The sequence below is a fragment of the Oppia nitens genome, unplaced genomic scaffold (assembly GCF_028296485.1).
Source record: "Oppia nitens isolate AA-2021 unplaced genomic scaffold, nextdenovo-longstitch-racon4-pilon3 scaffold6_pilon_pilon_pilon, whole genome shotgun sequence".
NCBI lineage: Eukaryota > Metazoa > Arthropoda > Arachnida > Sarcoptiformes > Oppiidae > Oppia > Oppia nitens.
This window is the reverse complement of record NW_026533250.1, coordinates 6,060,109-6,087,591: the sequence shown is the minus strand read 5'-3', so window position 1 is coordinate 6,087,591 and position 27,483 is coordinate 6,060,109. Positions and strand designations below refer to the sequence as shown.

Sequence of the window (27,483 nt, the reverse complement as noted above, 5' to 3'; positions counted from 1 at the left end):
TAATTTACTAAAAGTTTTTTTTTGTACTGTATTTCAATCAACTAACATAAAAAAATAATTTTATTTTATGTTGATGATGATACATTTTAATAATAATAATAACAATCATAATATCTATAATATTTTATATAATAAAATACATAAATATATATAAACAATATTATTATTATTTTTTGAATATCAAAATATAAGAGAATATAGTTTTAAATATATATATGAAAAAAATTTTGTTTTTTTGTTTAGTATATTATATAACATATTATATAATATAAAGAATATTCTGTAAATTTTTTTTGTTGTTTTTGTTTTCAGTCATCCATTCATTCAGTTATTTGATTAATTGTTGTACAGAAAAAACTAACAAATTTAATATAATATATAAGAAAATAACAAGTAATATGCTATTTATTTTTTGTTACATACTTGAGCCTTAAAAAACCCATTGGCACTGAGCACTGGTATGTAAAATGTAAGTGTGTGTTGGTGTRTGTGTGTGTGTGTGTGTGTTTGTGACACATATATTAAAACATTATTAAGAAAATAAAAAATAATAATATATTAAAATATAAAAACTTTTTTTTGTTTTTGTTGTTATATACTCTCTAAACAATAATACATTAAATGATAGTATAGTATAGTGTCTATTAAAATGAGTGACTAAAAGGGATTTTGTGTTTTATTTTTGTCTTATATTTTATTTTTTTATTTTAATTTTGTTAAACTGTATATTATATATACCGTATATATATACTGTAATACTATAATATAAAATATTATATACAATATGTTTATTAGACAATACAAAAAACAACATTTTATTGTACATAACAACGAAAAAATTAAGTTAATATAAAACAGTGAGACATTAGAGGGTATTATTTTATTTTATTATTTTTTTAAAGTTTTAAATTGTTAGAAAAATAATATATTGTACTCTATAGACTATAAAAACTATAGATTATTATAACAACAAAAAAATTATTATCATTTTAGTTAAAATTAAAAACATTTTTTTTTGTATAATATTTTAATCTAACTAATAAATCAACAAAAAATATTTATTTTAGTTTTATTTTAAATGTTATGTAACTGTATAGTAGATATTATACTATTATTATAAAAAAATAGTAATTAATTATACAATATATATATATAAATTAAAATTAAAATAAAAAATATTAAATACTTTAATACTATACTAAACAAATCAGTCTCTACGGGGAATAGGATCTCATTGTGTGTATCTGTTTGTTGGGCCGTATAGGGACTCCCATTGGGAATATATATAAGAAATTAAATAAATTATATATAGATATATATATATATATATATATATATATATATATATATATATCATATGTATATATATATATATTATTTTGTTAGCAATTAAATAGCTTAGTATTGTATTTAAAAAACACAACATTTTACACTACATAAAACTATTACAATAGTAGTAATAATAATAATGATACTTTAAAAAATAATAATAATAATAAGCAAATTTTATATACATTAATTATATAATAATTTATGATACTATTACTGTATTTTTTACAAAAATAAAATAAAATAATTATATTTAACGATAATTTTGTTTTAAAAAAAATTGCCCATAAAAACAATGTAATTTTAAAATTATATAATTTATAATATATATTATATTTATAATTATCATTTATTATTTTTAGTTTGGTTGTCGTATTTAAATATAGTAATTTATTTTTAATAAAAATTAATTTATTATGCTATATATAATATATGTAAACTATATATTATATTACTGATTGAATATACAGAATATATATATATATATTAATAGATTGTATTTTACTTTATAATATGTTTGACAGGTTTTAATATATTATATTATAAACATCAAACATATACCCACCAAAAAAAAATAAAAAAATAGTGACTGAGAGAAAGCAGCAAAAAAATTATGATTTACTGATTTAATATAATATTTTTTTTATATATATAAATACCATATACTGTATATAAACTTGTCTAATGATGAATGACTGGACTATATATATATATGATTGACCATTAAATAACTGCTGTCTATTAATGCTAACATTTTTTTATAAATATATATATATATATATATAGTATATACACTAATCAATATTTACGGTATTAAATAATAATAATATATTGAAATTTTCCTAAAATATTTTTTTTCCAGTAATTTATCAATTGTGAAAAAAAATTAGATTAAATATTTATTATTATTTTTTCTATGATAAAAATAAACTTTTAAATATATTTAATATAAATTTTTTTTATTTTTTAGTTCAATTGATATGACATTTACACAAACAATAATAATAATAATAATATTTTTTTTTTGAATCATATGAATTTTGATGTAAAAATATTTAATATATTTCTATATATATGTTATAAATATTATTATTATTGTCGAAAAAAATATTTAATATATACTAATATACATAACAAAAATTATTATTATTATTATATAAAATTACTAATATATATTTAATACTAGTAGTATATGTTATGTAAATTTGTTTTAATTTATATATATATACAGTACAATATAAATGTGATTTACACAAATATTTTTTTATTATATATATATTAGATATTAATTATTTAACAGAGATTTTATGTTGTTTTTATATATATATGTATAATAAAAATGTTTGTCATATTATTATTATTATTATTATCCATACAAATAACATACAAAACATAATATTATAAACTAATCCCTTATTATAGTACAATATTTTTTATTATATATATATATATAAATACAGATTAAATGATGTTTTGTCACAAAATATTATATATATATATATATATATATATAAAACGACAATATTATGTCAAAATAAAATATTTAATATTTTAGTATATTTTTATAGACATATATATAATACTGTATATACAGTCATTACACTTTATATTACATATTATTTATTAATATATTTAAGTATATTTTATTGTGATCATAAAATATTTTGGTTTATTTATTAATTAGGCAATAAAAATGCATAAATATATTTTATATATGAATATAAATAATTTTATATATATTTAAAAACATATTAGAGAATATTATACATGAATTTTTTTTAAATACATTAATGTTTATTTTGACATCAATATTGACATATAAATACAATAAAAAATGTATTATTTATAAAAAAAAAAATAATACTCTAGTAGTATATTGTCGTGTATTGTATATAATAGTATAATAATATATATTTAAAATAATATGAGAAAATCCATATATAATATATTTATATAAATATTGATAAAAATATGTAAATTTATTGCTAACTATTAAAAATCTGTATTATTAAACATTAAATAAATAAAAAAATATATAAAATATTTATATTTATTATCTGCTTATCAAATATTCTGCACCTGTTTGACAAAAAACTAAAAGAAAAAAATTATTTTGATTTAATTTATAAAAATAATTTTCTAATTTTTTTTATTTATATGCAAAATATATCTATAAATAATATATAAATATTTTTTATAGATTCTTAAATATTAATAAAAAATAATAAGTTTTCAAAATCAGTTATTATGTAATCAGTTATTCAGTTCAATAGATAATTTAAACATTCTGATTTTGAAACTTAAAGCCTAAAAAACTAAATATTTAAAATTTGTATGAAAACATTTTGATTTTATTTTTATATTTTTTTTGAGACAGATTACATTGAATTAAATAAAAATGTATTTTTATAGTATATATATAAAAACAATACGTTTGATAGATACTAAAAAATACTAAAAAAAATGATTTTCAAAATTTAATTTTTATTTATTTTAATTAACTTAACTTAAGTTAATTAAAATAAATTAATAGATTTAAATAATACATAATAATAATTATTAGTCTAATATTAATTGTTATTATTTATAATATTTAATAATTAATTATTACTATATTATTGCTTTTAAAATACTAATATCTTATAAAAAAAATAAAATTAGTTAACTATTTGCACAATAAGTTTATTAGATTATATACCATAAAATAAAACACTAATAATATATCCAACAATATATAAATACAATCCATTTGTATTGTTTTGATACAACAACTAATAATAAAGTTTTTTTTGGTCTAATAAGTAAAGTGTTATATTATATACAATTATATTATACCGTATATTGTATATATGTTTTGTGTATGAGTGGATGGACACACATATATATATAAAAAAATATTATTACAAATTTCTATCAGTTTTTATGTAAGATTTTATTATCATTACACACACATACATACACACACATGCATACACACATACATACATACACACATATATACACACATACATACACACACATACATACACACACATACATAAACACACATACATACACACACATACATACACACACATACATACACACACATACATACACACACATACATACATACACACACACATAGGACAACCAATCATTATATTAACCTATCGTTGATTGCATTCAATTAATGTCCAATTGTTTTATTTTTTTGTGGTTTTTTTTATATATTATATTATTATCAGTCATTTATTTAGCTATAATAGTTTGTCTATGCTTTTAGCAAATCTATATACAGTATAATAAATAATATAAAGTTATATATTTATATAGTAGGAGTTACACACAACTAATATTATTATATTAGCCATTAATGGTTAAGTGATATATACTGTATATATTTCTGGGAGTATATGTTAGAAATTACTTTAATTATCTAATATTAGTATACAATAGATATAATATACCGTATATACAGTATATAAGTTTTTATACTAAAACTAAATTTATTATAGTTATTAGTAAAATGCAAATTTTAATTTATAACGCTAAGTAAATTATTATGTTTTTGCTAAATTATTATACAATATATACATTAATAATAATAATAATTATAATTAATTTTTATAAACAAAAGTATATAATCTAATTTATAATAATTATTATTATTTGCAGTATTATTATTATTAGTAGTATTATTATTTTTATTAGTATTATTATTATTATTATTATTATAGTAAAAATAAACTTTCTATGAGATGACAACTATAAAATGTGTTCAAATTAATAATAATATCTAATTTTTATACCATCGATGTCTATGTCTCTTTGAAAACCTAAAACTAAAATAAATTAATACTATAATAATAATAATAATAATACAGTAAAGAGAAAATGAAAAATACATGAAAATATTTTTGTGTAATTAATTGATGAGAGAATATTCTGTACTAAACTTTAGGGAAAATATTTTGACAAAAATTTTTCCGTTAAACTAATTTATTAAAACAAAAATTATTATATAAATTATAGATAAACTAATTAGTTGTACTTTAATATATATATATATAAGAGAGTATATATATATACTATATATACACTAATATATATTATACTTATACAACATAAATCAATATTTAAGTTTTTGAATATTTTAATGCATTTTAATTAAATGAATTATTTTTAAATGAAAAATACTTCAACATTAATCTAAATTTTAAATTATTATTTTGAAATGTTTCTGCAAACAATTATAAATTATTTATATATATATATATATATAAACATTTAATATATATATATATATATATATATATATATATATATATAGCTTTTACCCAAAAACTATAATTAAACAAATAATTTTATACAATTATTATCTACTAATAATATTGAATTTTATACTAATTATATACTGTATATATATATATAATTTTTCTAATATTTAAATGCATAATAATAATACTATTTATAAAATTGTGTTTGTAATAAAATTAACATATAATTATGAAAATTATTATAATTATTATTAATTATTAAAAATGTAAATTATCAAATTAGGTAAATAATCAATACAAAAATGTTGTAATTATTATTATTATTACTATATAGTAGTATTGATAATTGAATAAATTTATTTCTATATATAATATTTTTTAAATACTGTAAAAAATAAGTAAAAATATTAGATAATAATACAAATATATTAAATAAAATATTTTTCATATACATTAAAATTTAAATTGAATAAAATATACAATAAAAAAACACAATAAATTATACCTATTTTATATAGGATATAAAATATTGCTAAATTATAAAATAATTTATTTTATATTTTTTTAATATTTACATAAAATAAATCTATTTTTTCTTGAGTTTATATCAAACAAACCATTTAATCGCACAAAACTAATATACAATATATTTGTTTGTTTGAAATTTAAAAAAATAAATGAGAAAAAAATGATAAATTTATTTTTTTTATTAAACAATTTTAATTTTGTAACAAAACAAATACTTGAAATCATTTTCATTGTGTGTTTTTTTTGTTACATTAAACACTAACCAACAAAAAAAATATTTTATAAATTTTTTTTATGCCCTAACCTAACCATAGAGATATAATATATATATATATATTGTTCAGTCAATTGTATGGTTATATTAATTTTTTAATGCCCTATGGGCCCCCTTATGTTATATATATATATAACAATGGCATTATATAATTGTTTTCAATATGCACCGGTAGTTTTTAAACAAAATTATTTATTTTTTTCAAAAAAAAAATTTGTTTCAAATAGTTTTCAATTATATTTGTATAATATGTGATTGTTATGTAATATATATATATATATATATACAATATATATATTTCAATTTGAATTCAAAGAATAACAAAAATAAATAATAAAACTATTTAAATATTAAAATTTGTTTTCTATTTGTAAATATTTAATATTTATTTTTTTTTGAAAAATATCTGTTTGTTTGCAAATAACTTATAATAAGATTTTTTTTAGGAATAAATAGATTCAACTAAAAAATATATTGGATATATTACAACAACTATTCAAATAACTAAATAAATAAATACATTAATTCCTAGAAAATTATTTTACTAATTATTATTATTATTTGTTTGTTTTAAAAAAATAGTAAAATTAAATTAGTACAATTAGTATATACAGTATATATATATATATAACAAATATTACTAAAAATATTATTATACCACTACTACTACTACTACTACTACTACTACAATCCTAAGATACAGGCGCTCTCATCACTATATTTAGTACAATTCGGTAGAAGCCGGGTCCTACTACTGATAGCCCTGAGCCCGGGTTTGTCATTATTCAAACAGACATCAACTCTATCATCCCTATCATCATTGGCTGTTAGACGACTTAATCGGGGGGTCAATTGGCGACCAGTTTTCCGACCAACTCAAACTCAACAGTCCCATAGCCTGTATATATGAGATACCATTCCCGTACAACACACACACACTTAGAGWCACACAAAAACATATGGGTTTTTTTGGAGTACACTTTAAAACTCACAAATAACTATTAACTKTAAAGTACTTTACAATATATACTATTTTTTAAAAAAAAAATTGAAAGTATATATCATTTTATTTTTGATAGTACTGTTAGCCACACACACACACACACACACACACACACACACACACACACACACACACACACACACACACACACACACACACACACACACACACACACACACACACACACACACACACACACACACACACACACACACACACACACACACACACACACACACACACACACACACACACACACACACACACACACACACACACACACACACACACACACACACACACACACACACACACACACACACACACACACACACACACACACACACACACACACACACACACACACACACACACACACACACACACACACAGAGAGACAAAATATATCACTATCTATTAAATATAAATATATATAGTAGTTATATAASTTATATGTAAGCACTGGGCATTTTTTAGATGATGGGGAAAGTTATGTGCTTGAAAAATCATTAGTAAATATATATATATATAAGTTATATATATATATTGTACAGTATGTCTATGTGTGTGAATAGTGTCATCCCTTTTCTTGTCAAAGCTAACCATTAATTTCTTCAAATAATAATAATAATGAAAAAAAGTGATAATAAATTTCAAGAAGTTTTTTATGGTTTTTTAATTCTTGAATGATCTCTCTCTCTCTCTCTCACTCACTCACTCACTCACTCACTAACTCACTCACTCACTCACTCACTCACTCACTCACTCACTCACTCACTCACTCACTCACTCACTCACTCACTCACTCACTCACTCACTCACTCACTCACTCACTCACTCACTCACTCACTCACTCACTCACTCACTCACTCACTCACTCACTCACTCACTCACTCACTCACTCACCCACCCACTAATCCACACCCACTTTATATCTCTAACAACTACTACTACAACAACAACATCAGGTGATTGAATAGTAAACTATTTTATTAAACATTAGATCCATTCATCTGAATGTTAAATAATTTTTTATCCAAAAAAATCAATCAATTAAATAAATATTAAACAAAAAAATATTAAATAATTTATTTTATTATTATTTTTTTTAAATAGATATATTATAGCACTTTTTATTTATTAATTATTATTTGATAACTATTGATAACTATTGCAATTAACAGACAATTTGATGATTGAATAATAAAAAATTTTTAAATTAACAAAAATTATTGCAATCATTATGTAAATAATTATTTAATAATGTTATGCAATATATTATCATTTATATTAAAAAAAAAGTTTTTCAAAAACAATTTTTTCAGATAACAAAAAAATACAACAAATAATTGTATTATTTTTTTTAAATAAAAAACAGATTAATAGAAAAAATATAAATCAATAAAAATAATAGTAAATCTACGATAAGTTTAATGAAGTTTTCATTTTGGACCTAATAATCTAATAACTTAACTAATAATTAATAATTAAATTAAATTAATTAAATAAATATCGATATATTTATGTTATATATATATATATAAATATTTGATATATAAATATCGGTTCACAATTTGATTATTAATCAATCAATCAGTCAATCAGTCAATCAATCAATAATACCCATTGGATATAACAATAAATCAATATATATATATATAAAGTTATATTCAATTGTATAATCCAATTGAAACAAACAAACAAACAAACAAAACAATTAACTATAAATAATTAAAAAATAAAATAATTAAAAAAATCATTGAATCCTAATAAGGCCTTCCCGTTGTTGACCGCCACCTATACTCCAGGCCAGCGACCGACCATTGGTCAGTACGTGACCGGTCAGCTGTGGCGGTAATTCAATGTTTACTACTGTTGTACTCAATGCTTGATGTTGTTGTTGTTGCGGTTGCGGTTGTTGTCCACCCGGTTCAGGGAATGGTATCACAGTTATCGCTGTTGTCGGCAAAGTGTTGGTCAAACTAAGTACTTCCTGTACACAACTGTCCAGTCGAAGACATTCGCTAACCGAAAAACTCAATGTTCGACAAACAGATCGACTCTGGTTACCACTGTTGTCCCTATAAGTTACGGTAAACTGGACGTCATAGCGGTCGGAACTGGTCGACGGCATCTGTATTTTGAACATTGTTTCCGAGTGGTCGCCGTCAAACACGATGGCCATTGTCTGTGTCCTCGCATTCGTAATCACTGAACTATTGTTGTTATCACTGTTTAGTAGGATTGCATTTGTAGTCAATCGTACCGATGATGGTCTCCATATCGTCGCCGCCGCCGATGTTTCGCCAATAGATAGCTTGAGTAGCAGTTCGATGATCTCATTGGTGTATACGGGCAACGACGGTGACGCTGACCACTGTTCTAACGATTCGTTTTTAAATCTCAGTTCCATATGAATCAATGGTAATGTCTTTATGGCCCGAAATCGGAGACCAGCTCTTTGTTTATCACTGAACGGACACCTGATGTCTACGATATCGTCGCACTTGTAGTCGACGCCCAATATATCGAACTCGCATTCGGTATTAGCTTTGATCGACAATTGAATCCAAATCGGATCGTTGGTGTCCAATGTTGTCGTTATGGCCGGACAGTCGATAACAGCGGCGGTAACATCGGCTACTGCGGTCGCACTGTTAGTATTAGTACCGGTAGTATAAAAGCACAGTCGATGTAATACATAGGCAAACGGTGTGGTCAAACACAGCCGAAAAACAATCTCTTCGCCCAAAAAACACAGATTGCGATCCTTTTTGGTGACAACCGAATTGTTGGTCGGCTCGTAGCCGACGGAATGTATGAACGGTATGTCTAAGTAGTGGATACTGTCGGCTGCGGAGGAGGCGGCGGCGGCACTCGAGGAAGTAGTTTTGGCCATAGAATTATTATCGGCGATCAGTTCGAAATCTTTTTTGATTTCGCGTATAAATTCGTGAAAAAACGGTTCTTTTCGGGCATTAATACGGAACAGTTCGAGACCCGATCGTCGATAGTGGCCATACAGGGCTGGATTTGTATTGTAAATATTCAGATACAATCGGCCGACAGTTAGGCTAACAAAATCGGACGCATCCGTCCACTGGCTGGTCGGATACTGTCGATAGGCTGCCAGTGCATAATGTTTGAGATAACATTTGTTGAAACGATGACCGGCCAGTACGTAGTGAAAGGCAGCCTTACGCTGTCGGGAACCGGCAGCCAGAAAGCACAGCGAGGCCTGTTCGAGAAACAATGCCGACCGCAGTTCACTGTCATCGCCGGTCATATGAATGAACAGTTTGGCCGCTTCGTTCGGCCACTGCTGGCGCAAGGCTTCAGTGGCCAGTATGGTTGCACGGGTAGCGTACGGCATGGCCGGTAGGCCACAGCTATCCGCATAGCAGGTAATCGATTGTTCGAAATAATGTTTCTGAAAACGTTGGGTAAAATACGAGGCAATAGCTGAGGCTTCGGTAGCACCGGCATAGTATAGTACAGCATTTTCGGCCTGGTAGTCTTTTTTGGCCTGATAGTACGATTGGTAGGCCAGTTCGTACATTGTCAACGACATGGCCAGATCGCCTAGTTTTCGCTGCTGCATTTCGGGTGCTTCGGGCGAATAGATTATCAACGGTGGACTCGAACCGGCTGATCCCGATCCTCCCGACGCTAGCGATGATGACGAACCAGATTTACCAGGACTACCAATGGTCGACGAACTCATGGCGCCGATCATCGATTTGGTCAGATTGAACATTGATTTACGGAAACCTTTACGCTGAGCAATGGCATCGCCGAGTAGTTTGATATGTTTTTCCGACCACGGTACCAGTGTTTTTGTTACAAACTCTTTGAGCATATCCGAGATAATGGTGGCCACTGCTGGCGAGTATCGGTTGTTGGCCATTGATCGACCGGTGCCGGCAGCCGTCGGTTTGATCAACATTTGTAGATAGCGTTGGCTTAGATCTTGTAAACTCAAGCTCTGTATTGAATTAGTTAGACTCTGATCGGATGAGCCGCTGCTCAGTGTTGTCTGATTATTGCTGTTCGTGTGTCTCAGTGACAGTACCGTAGCGTTCAATGGGTCGACACTACTACTACTGGTGCCGCCAATAGGCGAATCGGTACGCGAAGACGATAAGTGATTGCAATTCTCACTCGAGTCATATCTGTTCATCATTGGTGGCAACTGTTGTTGTTGTTGCTGTTGATGATGACTATTATTATTATCACAGAAAACCTCGTCATCGGCGGCAGCGATGATACCATTATCGCCACCCATACTACTACTGGCCGCCGGCGGTGACAACAGTTGACTGTCAATGTGTAGCCAATAGGAGTTGGGATAAATGGATTGCAATTCACGAAACAGTAGAGCTTTTGGCGAATTAAACGATTGGTGTGTATCTAATGATTGTTCACTTAAGACAATATAATAGCGAACAAAATCCGGTTGAATCCATCGGATCCATGACATCTGTTTCAACTGTAATGGCCATCAAAATAGACAATAATATAGTATTTTTTCAATTTAGTTATCAATTGGGTATTCAAATCAATACCTGAGTGATAAACGTGGCGAACAAATCCTTAAAGTTGTCCAACTCTTCATCGGTAATGACAAAAAAGACGCCAAAGTTGGCACCGATAAAGTCGTGTTCCGATTGGTCAATGGTATCGATAAACAATTGTTTCCAGCGGTCATACCACGGTGTAGTAGTAGTAGTAGTGGTGGTCTGTCCACCTCCGACGGTAGCGGCGGACGAGTCAGAGTCGGCGGCAACAGTGGGTGACATATGACCGATCAGATCCATCTGAAGTTTGCGCAACTGTTCGGGCTTTGGACGCGACTTCAATGTTTGCCAATCGTTAAACTTGAACCGCAAACTATGCAATGGATAGGCATTGTGGCCGTAAAGGTCGCGTATGGTCACTATCGGTAGATAAGTAAGTGAGTAATAAATGAAGACAGTGTGTGTGTGCGGTGACCACTACTTACGGTTAAGCTTCTGGACAACCGAACCGAAATGGTTTAGTACCGACTCGACCGTGTCGTCAAATCGTCGGCGCGACCACTGTTGGCCGCGTTCGGTAACAAACAGTACAAAATGTGTGGCAAATACTTTGGCCACCAGATCGGCAAACGTATCCGTCGATTGTTGTCCAGTTGTTGATGTTGTTGTCCATCGATTAGTGGCCGGCATTTTGCTGATGTTGTTGTTGTCCTCCGCGCGGCTAAACTGACAATCAAATCAATTGTTGCTTTTTTTTGTTTGTTTTTTATTATTGTTATAACTATTAATATATTATTATTATTATTATTAACTATTATTAATTAAATTAAATTAAAATACATTATTATTATTAGTTATTATTATTATTATTATTGCATTCAATTAATTCACAATAAAATTGATTTATTATTATTATTATTGAATCATATTTTTATAGATTAAATAAATAAATAAATAAATATTAATAAATAATAATAAACATTAAATATGTTATACTGTATGTGTTGTTATTGTTATGATGTGTTCAGTGATTTAAGTGTATATACATAAATGTACAGTCAAACAAATTTACTGGTAAATAATATATATTAGTATTGGATACGTTAGATACAGTACTTTATGGGTGACTCTCTAGTATAACAATATACATGTACATACATAAATAACGTTTTAAATTAAACTAACTTAAATATGGTTATTAAATATTGTTTAATTATATAATTTTTATAATTGTTAATAAATTGTTTTTTTGTTGTTGTTGCCATTATTACATTGACTATTATTATTATAGTAAAATTTTATTATTATTATTATTATTATAAAATAAAAATTAAATAATTATTAACTAATATATTATTGAGTCTATTTCTATTAAGTTATATTTGGAAATAAAATATTTTTACTATTAACTTTCTAGATTTACAATAACATACACACATATAGACACACACACACACACACACACACACACACACACACACACACACATACATACATACACACTCATATATATAGACACACACACATACATACATATATACACACACATATATATATATAGACACACATACACACATACACACATACACACATACACACATACACACATACACACATACACACATACACACATACACACATACACACATACACACATACACACATACACACATACACACATACACACATACACACATACACACATACACACATACACACATACACACATACACACATACACACATACACACATACACACATACACACATACACACATACACACATACACACATACACACATACACACATACACACATACACACATACACACATACACACATACACACATACACACATACACACATACACACATACACACATACACACATACACACATACACACATACACACATACACACATACACACATACACACACAATTTCTAAAAAAATTATTTGCTTCTCTATCTAAATCATCAAGGTTGCTTAATTATTAATATAATTAATTACATTTTTTTATTATATTTTATATTATTTATTGAATTTTAAACATTTATTGCTTATTAAATAAATAAATTTTCAATTTTTTAAATAATTTAATAGATTTTTAATTTTTTTTTTTTTGGTAATAACACACAGACACACATAATTATAATTTTATAATTTTTTATTCATTTTTTTTTTTTGATTACATATTGTATATAAATTGTTAAATAATTAATTTTGTTAAATTGTTTTTTAAAACTTAATTATAATTATAAATAAATTATAACAATAAGTAAAATATTTAATGAATGCCAATTGCAAATACAATGTTTATTATTTAAATTTAATAATTAATTAATATAGCAGTGTTAAATTTACATAATAATAATAACAGTTACTATACATAAAATGTTATTTGATTAAAATTGTCAAGGTAATTTTTATTTATATAAACAATTAACTAATAATATTTATATATATATAATAATAATAATTATAACATTTTTATTATTGATTATATTGTAATTACATTAATGTATTAGAATTGTTTAAAACTTTATATATATTGTGTTAAAATTATTAAACATTAAATACTAATTATTATTATTATTATTTTGTTTAGTTTATATGTAATTATATATAAAAAAAAATTTGGTAGTGAATTGTCATTAATCAATAGACAATAAACATTAAAAATTATTTATACTCTGAAATATGTGTAACATTTAAAAGTTACAGTTTTTTTTAACATTAACAATAATTAATTAAATATTAATTAAATTAAGAAAAATTATAAAATATAATAACATACTATCAATTACTGTACATTGATTAACTAATAATGATTTAAAAAAAAATTATATATTATTAAGATTATCAAACAAAAAATAATCAAAAAAAATTAATATCAAAAATAATCATTTAAATAATAATTGTATAATAATTACAATAATTATAATATTATAACATAATTATATAAATTATATAAAACAATTTAAAGTATACAATATCAATATAATTTTAACTATTTGCTAATAACTTAAAATTAAACAATTATAGAAAATTTTGTTAAAGTAAAATTAAATACTAAAATAATTAACTTAAAATTATAATTAACACACATATAAATATTTTTTGTTTGTTTAAATATATTAGTTTAATATAACAATTTATCTTTATTATCATCCAATATCCTATTGTTGTTATTATTATTATTATTATTGCCAATAAATCTACGTTTGAAACGTATGCCCTCACGTGCACGCAAACAATCGGCGTATATACCAAAAATATTATCCATATTTGACTGATTTATTGTGGTTAGGTCCTCAATTTGTTCTAGGTTAAATATAATTGTATTTTTTAAAAAAAAATTATAAAATAATGTTAATAATAAAACTAATTATATATTATATAATGTAATTAATATATTTTATATTTAAAAAAAAAACTTTATTTTATATTATATTTATATTATTTTATATACTATGATTAGTCAGTATAATATTCAATAAAAATTAAATTAAATTAAAAAACTAATAATATACAGTAAATATACTTAAAAAATATTAATTAATTAATTTAAATATGAAAATAATCATAAATATAGATTTTAGTTTTATTTCATATCTAATATTTTATTTATTTTTAAAAAAATTTAATTTATATATAAATTATTTTTTCTAAAAATACAATTATATAAAAATTATTTTATTTTAAAAAATACAATTATATATAAATTATTTTTTAAAAAAATACAATTATATAAAAATTATTTTATTTTTAAAAATACAATTATATATATAAATTATTTTTAAAAAAATACAATTATATATAAATTACTTTTTAAAAAAAATACAATTATATATAAATTAATTTTTTTAAATATTTTAATTTACCCTGAATATCTCCAAACTTTTCCAATGTATTAATTAATTCAAAACATTCAGTTTTAGTGGGTATCGACTCGACAACAACAACAACAACAATACAAACAATAACTATAATATATAGTATTGACAATGATTTTGATAATTTAATTGTTTTATTCATTATTACTATAATTATTATCTAATATTTTTTTTTTTAAATACTACTATTCAAACAACAATAACACACTTAAGCAAAAAAAAAATACGGAAAAAATATTTTTATGTTTATATATATATACTGTATATACAGTACAATAATTTGTTAATTTATTTGACAGCTTATTGCTAATTATTAATAGTTTTATGGTATAGTGATTGAAAATTTGTTACTATTATTATTATTATTAAATATTTTATTTTAAATGATTAAAATGAAAATTATTTTATGCTATATTTCTCGGAATTAGATAGATATATATATAAGCTATATATTTATATATATATATAAACTTATATTATATAATTTTATGAGCACTGGTAGGTTTCAAACTTTCAAACCGATATGATGATAAACAAGTTTACAAATAAATTAATGCACTTAATAATTTAGTAAATATATATATATATATATATATATACTGTATATAGATATACGGATATATATATGATATAATATATATATATATATATATATATTTATTTTTAGTTTTATTTAGTATTTAATCCCGAGAGTAGTTATGATCCATATATATATATATATACTGTATTATCAAATAATATTTTAATATATGATATAATTAATACATACATAATTTATTTTTAAAAATTATTTTTAAAAAACAGTAATATACCTACTAATATATTTTTCTATTAATAGTAGTTTCAGTGCAAATTAAATTACATATACTTTATATATATATATAACTTAATATAGATAATAATTTTAAAAACTTATTTTTAATTTTTTTTTAATTTATGCATATTTACATGTTTATCGTTATTATTATTATCTAAAAGCTCAATTAGTTTTCCATATAATTACAATTATATATATATATATATTTATTTAATGGGATAAGCCAGGTAGTTTCAATTGACAAATATAGGGTTGGTAGTGGTGGTTACATGCAATAACTACATGTATCTTTAGTGTAATTTTTTAAATGTTATTTACATTAAACAGTATTAACGATACTTAATATTTTATTTAATATTATTATTTTATTTATTATGCTATTATAGGGTATAATATACCAGTAGATATGTATATATATATATATATGATATATTGATAATCTAGTCTACTAGAATTATTATTATTATTATTATTAATATTATAGCTTTTAATACACAATTATTTATCATATAATAAATCAATTTATTATTATTATTATTATTATTATTATTATTTCTCAGAAATACAAGTATCAGCCACTGGTTTATAAGTTATTACTAATAAATACCTTATTATTATTACAGTATATATATCATATAAATTTATATAAATATTAATATCAATAAAACTAATTTATGTATAAAAATCTTGAAATTTGCATTTCTTTCATCAATTAATTAAGTAATTTTAAACTGTTTTTCTTAAAATATTTAAATTTTAAACTGTTTTTCTCTAAATAATTTAAATTTAAACATTTTTATATATATAATTTAAATAAATTATTAGTCTAAAAACATTTTTGTCAATAAATCTCCAATGTATTGATGCAAAAATTATATATATATATAAAAATTATATTAACGTAATCAGTGCATCAATGATCTTATAGCATAAATTTATTATATAATAAATAAATTTATCTATATAAAATTAAGTAATATTATCAAGGGGAAATTACTTTTTAAAAATCTGTTATTTTTATACATATATTATAAATAATTTAAAATATTTTTTTTTCAATAATTTAATGCTTATAATGTTTATTTTTGTGATAAACGATAAATTATTGCAGTATTTAATTATTATATAATTATTTGATTGATTTAAAAAATATTGTATAATGTATTTATTAAAAATAAATTAGATTAAATTAATTAAATAAATAAATTAATTAATTAAAAAAATCAAACATTATTATGATATATTTTTTTATTTAGTTAAAAAATATATATTATTATCTGTATAATAATAATTATTATTATATAATAAATAAACTAAATTGTTGAAAATATATATATTATTTAGTTTTTTAATAATTTACTATTTAATACTATATTATCATTTTATAAAGTTATATTGATAAATATAAATATTTTAAGTTACAAATAAAATTAGTTTACTATAAATTGATAAATGAACTTGCTAAATGACATAAATTAAAAATCATTATTAATAAAATTAATTAAAAAATTTTTAAGAGTAATGTTACGATAAATTTATTATAAAATAAATACAATTAAATTTTAACAATCTAGATTAAATTTATGTAAATAATTTTTAATTTTGTTTATACCTTAATGTAGATTACGTTAAATTTTAAGTATATGTTTTTTAAAAATATATATATACAGTATATATATATATAAATTACAATAAATTACAAATTATTTAAATAATAATATTTATATTTAAAATATATATAATATGGTTAATAAATTGTGTATATTTTATTATTGAGTATTTAATTTAAATGTTTGCTTATATTTCTAGTTAATAAAAAAGTATAGACTATAATTGGTATATACAGTATAAACGTTAGCTTTGCAAATGTAATTAATATGTTTAACTAAATAAAAAAAAATGTTAATTAAAAAATTTGCTAAATACTAAAAAAAAAATATTAACAGTTGTAAAATGAATGAATTAATTAAATAAAAAAAATTGAAATAACAAAAAATAACAAAATATGGTTTATACACGACATAATAGTGAGAAACACAATACAGTTATATAATAATAATAATAATAATACAGTAATTTATTTATATAAAAAAAATTTAAACAACAACAACAAAAAATGCCTAAAACATCACTAATTATTATTGTCATTATAACCATAGTATACATGTTTTTCGGTAAATATAACTAAATTTATTATTAAATTTATATATATATATATATATATGTGTGTGAATTGGCAATTAGTATGCAAAACTTATGTAACCTTTTTATTATATTGTTATTGTTATTATTATTATCTAACTATATTAGTAACGGGTATCGATAGTCGGACCAAGTTTCCCGATTCAACTACTAAGGCAGTACTAGACGATTGTCTACAATATACAAACACCGTACGGGCCAAACATGGCTCACCTAAAGTCAAATATACCGCTGATGTTAGTATTGGTTTTAATATATATATATATATATTGTATATAAAAGCTAATATTTAAATAATAATAATAATAATACTTTACTTATTATACTAGTTAGAAAACTATCTATTCATTATTATTTTTTAATTTTATATATATATATCTAATTGGCATATATGCTTATAATATTACACTGTGTAATACATTACAATTTACACATTACTTTAACAAGTATCAATAATTATTATTATATATAATTAATCTAGATTTATATATATATATATATATATATATAATTATGACTACCAATAGTTACACGAATAAAAACTATTTATCTAATCAGCAAAAAAAAATTTCAAATTATTAATATCTAACTGTAATCTAACCATTAATTAAGTAATTAATTTCTCTATTAATTTAAATTTTAAATATTATATATTTCGATAATAACTCAACGATTTTACACTTAATATATATATATATATATATATATATATATATATATATATAAGTAGTAAAAAATTTATATAACATTTACAATCTATATATATATATATATCTAATAAAAATACAATATATTTATTCAATTAAATCCTCTCTCTCTCTCTCTCTCTCTCTCTCTCTCTCTCTCTCTCTCTCTCTCTCTCTCTCTCTCTCTGTAGATTAAAATTTCAAAATGTTATGTGAATTACTTAATATTAATAATATATTTAAATTATTTTAATTATAATTATTATTTATTAGCTAAATAAATACGCTAAGGAAAGGTGTGCATTCATGTCTGAGGGAACGGGTTTGGCTAACAAACATAAAAACTTAAGGGAAGACGTCGGCGAAAATATATACCGAGCTGTGGGTCAGTAGTAGTCAACCAAATCAGACAATGAATCAATTATTAGTTTATTATAACAATTTTTGTTTGTTTTAAAATTTTATCATCATATATATATATATTTTTAATATATATATATATATATAGGCGGCCAAAAAGTGCAGGCATGTAAACACGCCATCAAAAATTGGTAATTATTAAAAAATAAAATAAAACACAAACAAACAATTAAAAACTAATTCAATTAATTAATTTTGTTTATCTCTCTCTCTCTCTCTCTATCTATCTATCTATCTATCTATCTATCTATCTATCTATCTATCTATCTATCTATCTATCTATCTATCTCTCTCTCTCTCTATCTATCTATCTATCTATCTATCTATCTATCTATCTATCTATCTATCTATCTATCTATCTATCTATCTATCTATCTATCTATCTATCTATCTATCTATCTATCTATCTATCTATCTATCTATCTATCTATCTATCTATCTATCTATCTATCTATCTATCTATCTATCTATCTATCTATCTATCTATCTATCTATCTATCTATCTATCTATCTATCTATCTATCTATCTATCTATCTATCTATCTATCTATCTATCTATCTATCTATCTATCTATCTATCTATCTATCTATCTATCTATCTCACACACAATTGCTATGCACCTGTATGTTAAATATTTATGATGGTGGCGGATATTTGAATGGTTGAATGGATGGACAGGTATTCCGAGATACAGTTCTACGATTTCAAAAAAGCCGTATTTGTACCGAAAGCCGGCCACTTTACCCAATTGATTTGGGCCGAAAGTACCGAAATGGGCTGCTGTCGGTCAATGTTGGCACCGGATTCAAAAAAACCTAACCGTGTTGAACTATATATTGTTTGTATATACAAAGTGGCCGGTAATGTCAAGGGAGAGTATGCTAAAATGGTTAAGAAACCTAAATAATAATAATAATAATATTATATAACCTAATTAGGTAAGGGGTGGGTGAGCAGTTAAGTGGGGGAGGGGTAGATTGAATGGATTGGTTATATATATATATATATATATATATATATATATATATATATATATATATATTATATATATATATATGGGTGTGAAAATGTTTAGATTATATATAATAATATAATTATTTTTATAAAAATTTAAATTACAATTTTTTTAATTAAATATTTAATTTTGTTTTTATATTATGTTTTTTTAATTGTATGTTAATATCATTATTTTATTTTAAACAAAAAAAATAATATTATCTTTATAAAATATTTTATTATTGCATTAATCTATATTTATTTTAAATATTTTAGTTATATTTTAATACATTATTTGTTTTTAATTTTCTAGTTGTATTGATATTAATGATTATTATAAACTTTTGATACTAATAAAAATTTTTATAATTTTTTTTTATTATCATTATGTTGTAAATACTAAAATGTTTTTCTAAAAAAAACAAAAAATTAATTAAATTATTATATCATATTTGTATCAAAATTTATTTAATTTAAACATTTAAACTGTAATTTTGCTTAATTATCATCAAAAAAAAAATAAAAATAAATAAATAACTTGTAATTTAAAAAACTTTAATAATTATATTTTATTTATTTATTTTTAATTAATTACTATTAGTTTTTGTGTTGTACACACAAACACATACAACAATTATATAATAGTATATATTAACTACCGTATCGTTGGCCGGGAATCGGGTGGACAAACCGTGATTATGATTGAGCTAACCGTACCTCAAAAAAAATGGTAAAACCATTGAAAGTTAGAGTAGGAGGAGGAGGAGGACTGACACCTATTTACTAAACATACAAAAGTCTTTTAATAATTAGTTTTAATTACAGTAATAAGTGTTTGTTATAATAATATTAATAATAATTGAAATAATATAATAATTATATCAAATAATAATTAGTAATAATTACTAATAACTAATAAACATTTTTTTTATTTAATTAAATTATTAATACTTTTATTGATTGGAAAAAAATTAAATTAAAATTAAAAATAAAAACAAATGAAAAAACAATTATCTATTCATTTCTATGAAGACTTTGGTGTCTTAGTTGTTGTCTTCTTCTTCTTTATCTTCTTCTTCTTCATTGACTTTTCAGTCGTCAGTATCGACGATAGCTTAGGTATTGTTGTTGTTGTTTTTAGTGATGATGACGATGTCTTCAGCAGCAACGATGGAACTATAGGTTTATCATTGGATAGATCGTTGGCCGCACCAATCAGATCGGCACTGCCCATAAACACTGGCCKACCSGGTAGGTCAGGTACAGCTGTGTGTGTGTGAGTGTGTGTGTGATATAGACATTATTATTAGTCACCCACTAGTAGTAGTGGTAGTAGTAATACATACCGTCTTCGGTAGTAGTGGTCTCGTCGGGGAAGCATTCGAGAAACCGTTTGCGAGCACCGGCACAATACTTGTCCACTGTTGTGTGTTTGTGTGTGTCGGTGTCGGTGTAGAGGTTTGGTAGGGCGGGGGAGGGATGGTGGGAGGGAAAGGTAGGCACAAAAAAAATAAAACAGTATTAGACAAACCAAACTAACCGTCCGTCTACTATACTACTATACTAACCGTCATCGCCGTCCCAACACATTTTGACGGCTATAGCGCTGCCTTCGCAGTCGATTTCGGTTTCGGCACATTTTGCGGCCAAATTTTCCTTAACTTTAGAGCAATATTCCTTCTTTTGTTTGGCCTCTGGAGACTGATCTTCTTCAGTAGTCGCTGAAGAAGTGCTGGTCAGTGATGTTTCTGTTGTTGTTGTGGTCGTAGTTGTCTTCTTCTTACGTCGTCTTCGTTTTTTTGTTGAACTTTCCGCTTCCGGTACTAAAGTTGTTGTTGTCATCGTTGGTGTTGTTGTCGTAGATCCAAACTTTTCTTCCACACAATATTTGCTAGCATTCTTCAATGTTACGCAATCCATGGCATCGACTTTTTTCGGATCCCTTTCCAGACCGGCCAACTCTACCTCGTCCTCCGGTGCCGGTGTGGTCGTTGTTGTCGGAAAGCATTCCTGGTGTTTGCGGCGAATTTCTTCGCAATTCGGATCGCCAGCCGATTTCGGCTGACCATCGGCTGCTACTGAGGCAGCATCGGTGTCGGTGCTGGCGGCAGTGGTTGTTGCACCGGCGCCATCGGTGGCAGCAGTAGTCGTATCTCCTTTATCTTTACCACCGCTATCTTCTCCATCTCCACCACTACTACTACTACTACTAGTAGTACCATCACTACTACCACCACCATCACTACTAGTAGTAGTACTGCTAATACATTGCTTAATCTTATCGGCGGCCAACTCGCAGGTCAACTCAGTGGTTGTTTCGGGTTCGGGAGTTGTAGTCGGTTCGGGAGTTGTAGTCGGTTCAGGAGTTGTAGTCGGTTCAGGAGTTGTAGTCGGTTCGGGAGTTGTAGTCGGTTCGGGAGTTGTAGTCGGTTCGGGAGTTGTAGTCGTTTTTTCTTTCTCGGGCGGTGGCGGAACCTCTTCCATCTCCGATGTGGTCTCTGGTGGCGCCGTCGATGTTGTCTTTTCCTTCTCAGGCGGTGGCGGAACCTCTTCCATCTCCGATGTGGTTTCCGGTGGCGCCGTCGATGTTGTCTTTTCCTTCTCAGGCGGTGGCGGTACCTCTTCCATCTCGGATGTGGTTTCGGGCGGCGCTGTTGTAGTTTCGTCGCACTTTTCCCTAACATGTTTGGCCACTTTGTCGCAAATTTCTTGTTTAGCCGATTGCATTATAGCCGACATTGTCGACGCAACAGGATTTTCATTGTCAGCCGAAGCCGAGTCTGCAGTAGTAGCACCGCTATCGCCAGATCCACCATCAGCGTCACTGGTGGTAGTACTATCACCACCACTACCGCTACCATCACCTGATGATCCGGGTATCGATGTGGCCAACGATGCCAACGCCGACGATGACATTTCCTGACAATATTTCGACGCATTCTTCAATTGTTCGCAATCCATGGCTTCGATCTTTTCCCTGTCCATCGGTGCCGGTTCGGCCTCTGGTGTCGGCGTAGTAGTTGTCGATCCGGGAAAACATTCGGTAAATTTTCGTTTCAAACTATTGGCCGAACAAATGATTCGCTGAATGTTTGCACAGTAGTTGTTGTCTGAAATACGGTAACACATAATAAAAAAAAACGGACAGTTAGTTAGCCAATCAATCGGTTAGACTTACCGTCCATTGGTTCGCAGGCCACTCCATCTGTATTGGCCGCACAGGTAGCCGGTGACGGCGACGTTACGTCATTACATTTTTTACCGATTTCAGCTTCAACTTCGGCGCATCGGGCCTTATTGGCGGCAACTTTCTTAGCCGATAACATACCCGCAGATTCAGTGGCCGACTTGGAACAGGCCGTAGATTCTGTTTTGAGTTTATCGCAGTCCATGTCCTTAACCCGTTCAAGTCCTGCCGACTCTTCCTCGTCGGGTGGATCGCCGGTAGTCGAGGTCGCCGTAAAACTTTCAAATACTTCTTCCAGAGCCGGATTGATGGCGAAAACAGTGGTAACGGCTGTCAGTGCCAGCACTGGTATATAAATATATACACAAAAAAAATATATATATATATTAACAATATATTAATTAGTTAATTGATATTATTTTAAATAATTAACGATATATTACCTGAAATTATTGTTAATAATATTAACAATAGTATCCTATTTGTTGTCATCATTAGTTAATTTTTTTATTTATTTTTTTTTTGACAATGTTTAATAAATATTATTTTTTATACTAACAAAAAAATTTAATTTAATTATCATAAATTAATATATAAATAAATCACCATGCACAATTTAGATAAATTGTTTTTTTAGCTATATTGTACACATTTTTGGTCAACATTTTTTTTAGTTGCCATGTTTTTTTGTTGTTGGATTGGCAAACAAAATAAAACTAATTTTCTAACCATTTTTTATTTTATTTTAGTAATTATTATTATTATTATTTTTAGTATACAGTAGACATTTTAATTAAGTTATTATACTATAACTAACATTATATAATATTGTTAAAAATTTAATACATATGTTTTATTATAAATTGAAGACATTTTTTTACAGTATATAATTTATAATACTATATATTTATTAAAAACTATAAATTTTTCTGATATTAGACTATACTATACTAATTAAAAAATAAAATGATACTGAGCATAATAATGATAATAACAATATGTTTATTGACTATCGACTAATTTAAATCAAAATAATAATCAAAATAATTAAATTATATTAAACAGAATAATTTTAAAGTTTATAAAAATTAAGAATTATTTAATTGATATAAATTAATGTAAAATAAAAAACAAATAAAATAATAATAATATACAATAATATACAATAATAATATATAACAATTAAAATTAAACGAATGTTGTAATAAAAAAAATTTTTGACAATTAATTTCAATTTTGTGAAATCAATTTCAATAATATTAATTTTACTAATAATTTTCAATAGAAATATTTTTAAATACAATTAAGCACAATATAATTGTTTATAAATTTTATTTTTTTAAATAATTCATTTTATGGTATACAATATAAATTTGTTTTATTATTATTGTGAATAAATAGTATTTATTAAATACTCATAAAAGACAACAAATGGTTTTCATTGTATTTAAAAAATAATATCAAAATAAATAACAAAACTATATAACTATAGTTATTGATAAAAATTTATCGTTTCATTAAATTTATATTTAAAAAAAACACAGTTATTTGTATCAGATAAATTCAAATAAATATATAAAAAAAATTATTTATTTCAAATATAACATTATATTTATAATCTACGAATCAATAGTTTAATTATTACACCTATAGATTAATTTATTATTTTTAAAATTGTGTTAATATGTGTTTGAAAATAGTAGATAAAAGTTTTTTGTTAAATAAATTTTTGTTTTTGTTTTTAAAACATAAACTATAGTAAAATTAAATTCATTTATATATATATATATATATATATATATATATATATATATATATACAGTATATCAATGAATTACTACAACTGTTTAGTCAAATCTCTATTACATCCCTGTCCTTAATCTAACCATTATATAAATGAATGAAATAATTATGATAAACAATAGAAATGCTAATACAATGACTATACAAGCGATCACTAAATAATTGTGGGAATCGTTGTTTGGTTTTGATGTTATCATTGAACAGTCAATCAATGTTTTCAAGTGTTGAGGTTTACACTAAATATATGTCAATAACAAAAAAATACATTTAAGAAAAAACTTTAATCAAATTTAAAAAAATAGTTTTCAAACTAATTATAACCGATATAACACATACGGCCGACTCATTGTATGGATTTCCCGCATAACAGTATTTGATGGTATTGTCAACATAGGTGAACACAATGGATCCCTGGCCAGCAATTTTACTACCATTTCCTTTACCCCAATCGTATCGACTAAATTGTCCAATAATTGTCATCAATTTTATATATTTATTGATCAGTTGTTCACGTTTTCCTTCGATAACAAACAATTCATTATCAGTTACATCGATATCTTGTGTCGGTTCAGATATTTCGGTAAAGTTATAGATCATTGTCCGACCGTTTTGGTCCCAAAATGTTACAAATGGTTTATAATAATATTTTGAAGTCCAGACAAATATTGGCTTAAAATCATAATCAAAATCTATTGTCGTATTTGTCATTATCGGTGGTGTTGTATAAACTTTCCAATTAATGGTTTTTATATTTTTCTAAATAATAATATTTAGTATAATAATAATAATGAAACTAATTTGTGATGTCTATCATCAAAATGGTTTGTTGTATACCTGCAAAGCACCGACATATATGTCTGTCCCTATAGAGAAAGTCCAGGCCATTGATGTATAACTATTACCGGCAAACCAGTTAATATCGACGATATCATTGCCATTACTTCTGCTGACATTATTAATGATAACCGATTTGCTGTCGTCTGTACCGTCATTGTAGGTCAACTCCCAACAGTTGTTACCGATTATGAAATATTTATGAATCCAGTTATCATCGACTGTTCTGTCCGACCGAAAGGCAAAATCAATTTTATAATCATTTTTCTTGTATTCTTCGCAGAAATCTTTCGGCTCATTGTTGTTGACGACCACCGATGAGATGGTTGTCATCGACATCGCCAACAATAACAACGACAACATTGCTATAAAATCAATGGATTTTTATAATACTATTTATATATACAATATAAGTATTATTTATGAATATTATGTAATTTTTATTATTATATTAAAAATACCAATTAATCAATTGATGACTTTTATTGTCGACTAATATTTACCACACAATTAGTAGTTTCCAAAAAATAACAAATTATACAAAAATAATATCAATAAATAACAAATTATACAAAAATAATATCAATAAATAACAAAACTTTATAATTAACTTATTGACAAATTTATAGTTTTGTTACATAATTATAGAAATAGTTATTTAAAAATTCAAATAACAATAATAAGTTGTGAATGACTTCGAAACTTATTGTTGTCATTAAATTTAGTCAATTT

At 24.8% G+C, this 27,483-nt stretch overlaps 3 protein-coding genes across 3 annotated transcripts; 1 reads left to right on the top strand and 2 right to left on the bottom strand.

The window, feature by feature from the left end:
* Positions 1–9,117: 9,117 nt before the first annotated feature.
* Positions 9,118–12,675, bottom strand: LOC128962060 (trafficking protein particle complex subunit 8-like). Its single transcript, XM_054308386.1, has 3 exons — positions 12,396–12,675; positions 11,959–12,329; positions 9,118–11,882 (listed from the first exon to the last, which is right to left on the bottom strand). Exons 1-3 carry the CDS (start codon positions 12,598–12,600, stop codon positions 9,150–9,152), a joined length of 3,309 nt encoding a protein of 1,102 aa, XP_054164361.1. The 5' UTR covers positions 12,601–12,675; the 3' UTR covers positions 9,118–9,149.
* A 5,948-nt stretch (positions 12,676–18,623) lies between these two features.
* Positions 18,624–20,874, top strand: LOC128962526 (Golgi-associated plant pathogenesis-related protein 1-like). Its single transcript, XM_054308901.1, has 5 exons — positions 18,624–18,796; positions 18,933–19,060; positions 19,784–19,895; positions 20,019–20,061; positions 20,610–20,874. The coding sequence occupies exons 1-5, from the start codon at positions 18,739–18,741 to the stop codon at positions 20,836–20,838; spliced, it is 570 nt and encodes a 189-aa protein (XP_054164876.1). The 5' UTR covers positions 18,624–18,738; the 3' UTR covers positions 20,839–20,874.
* Positions 20,875–21,871: 997 nt separating this feature from the next.
* LOC128962220 (uncharacterized) lies at positions 21,872–24,625 on the bottom strand. The gene is made up of 5 exons (XM_054308578.1): positions 24,558–24,625; positions 24,106–24,459; positions 22,496–24,037; positions 22,274–22,348; positions 21,872–22,193 (listed from the first exon to the last, which is right to left on the bottom strand). The coding sequence occupies exons 1-5, from the start codon at positions 24,607–24,609 to the stop codon at positions 21,952–21,954; spliced, it is 2,265 nt and encodes a 754-aa protein (XP_054164553.1). The 5' UTR covers positions 24,610–24,625; the 3' UTR covers positions 21,872–21,951.
* Positions 24,626–27,483: the final 2,858 nt, after the last annotated feature.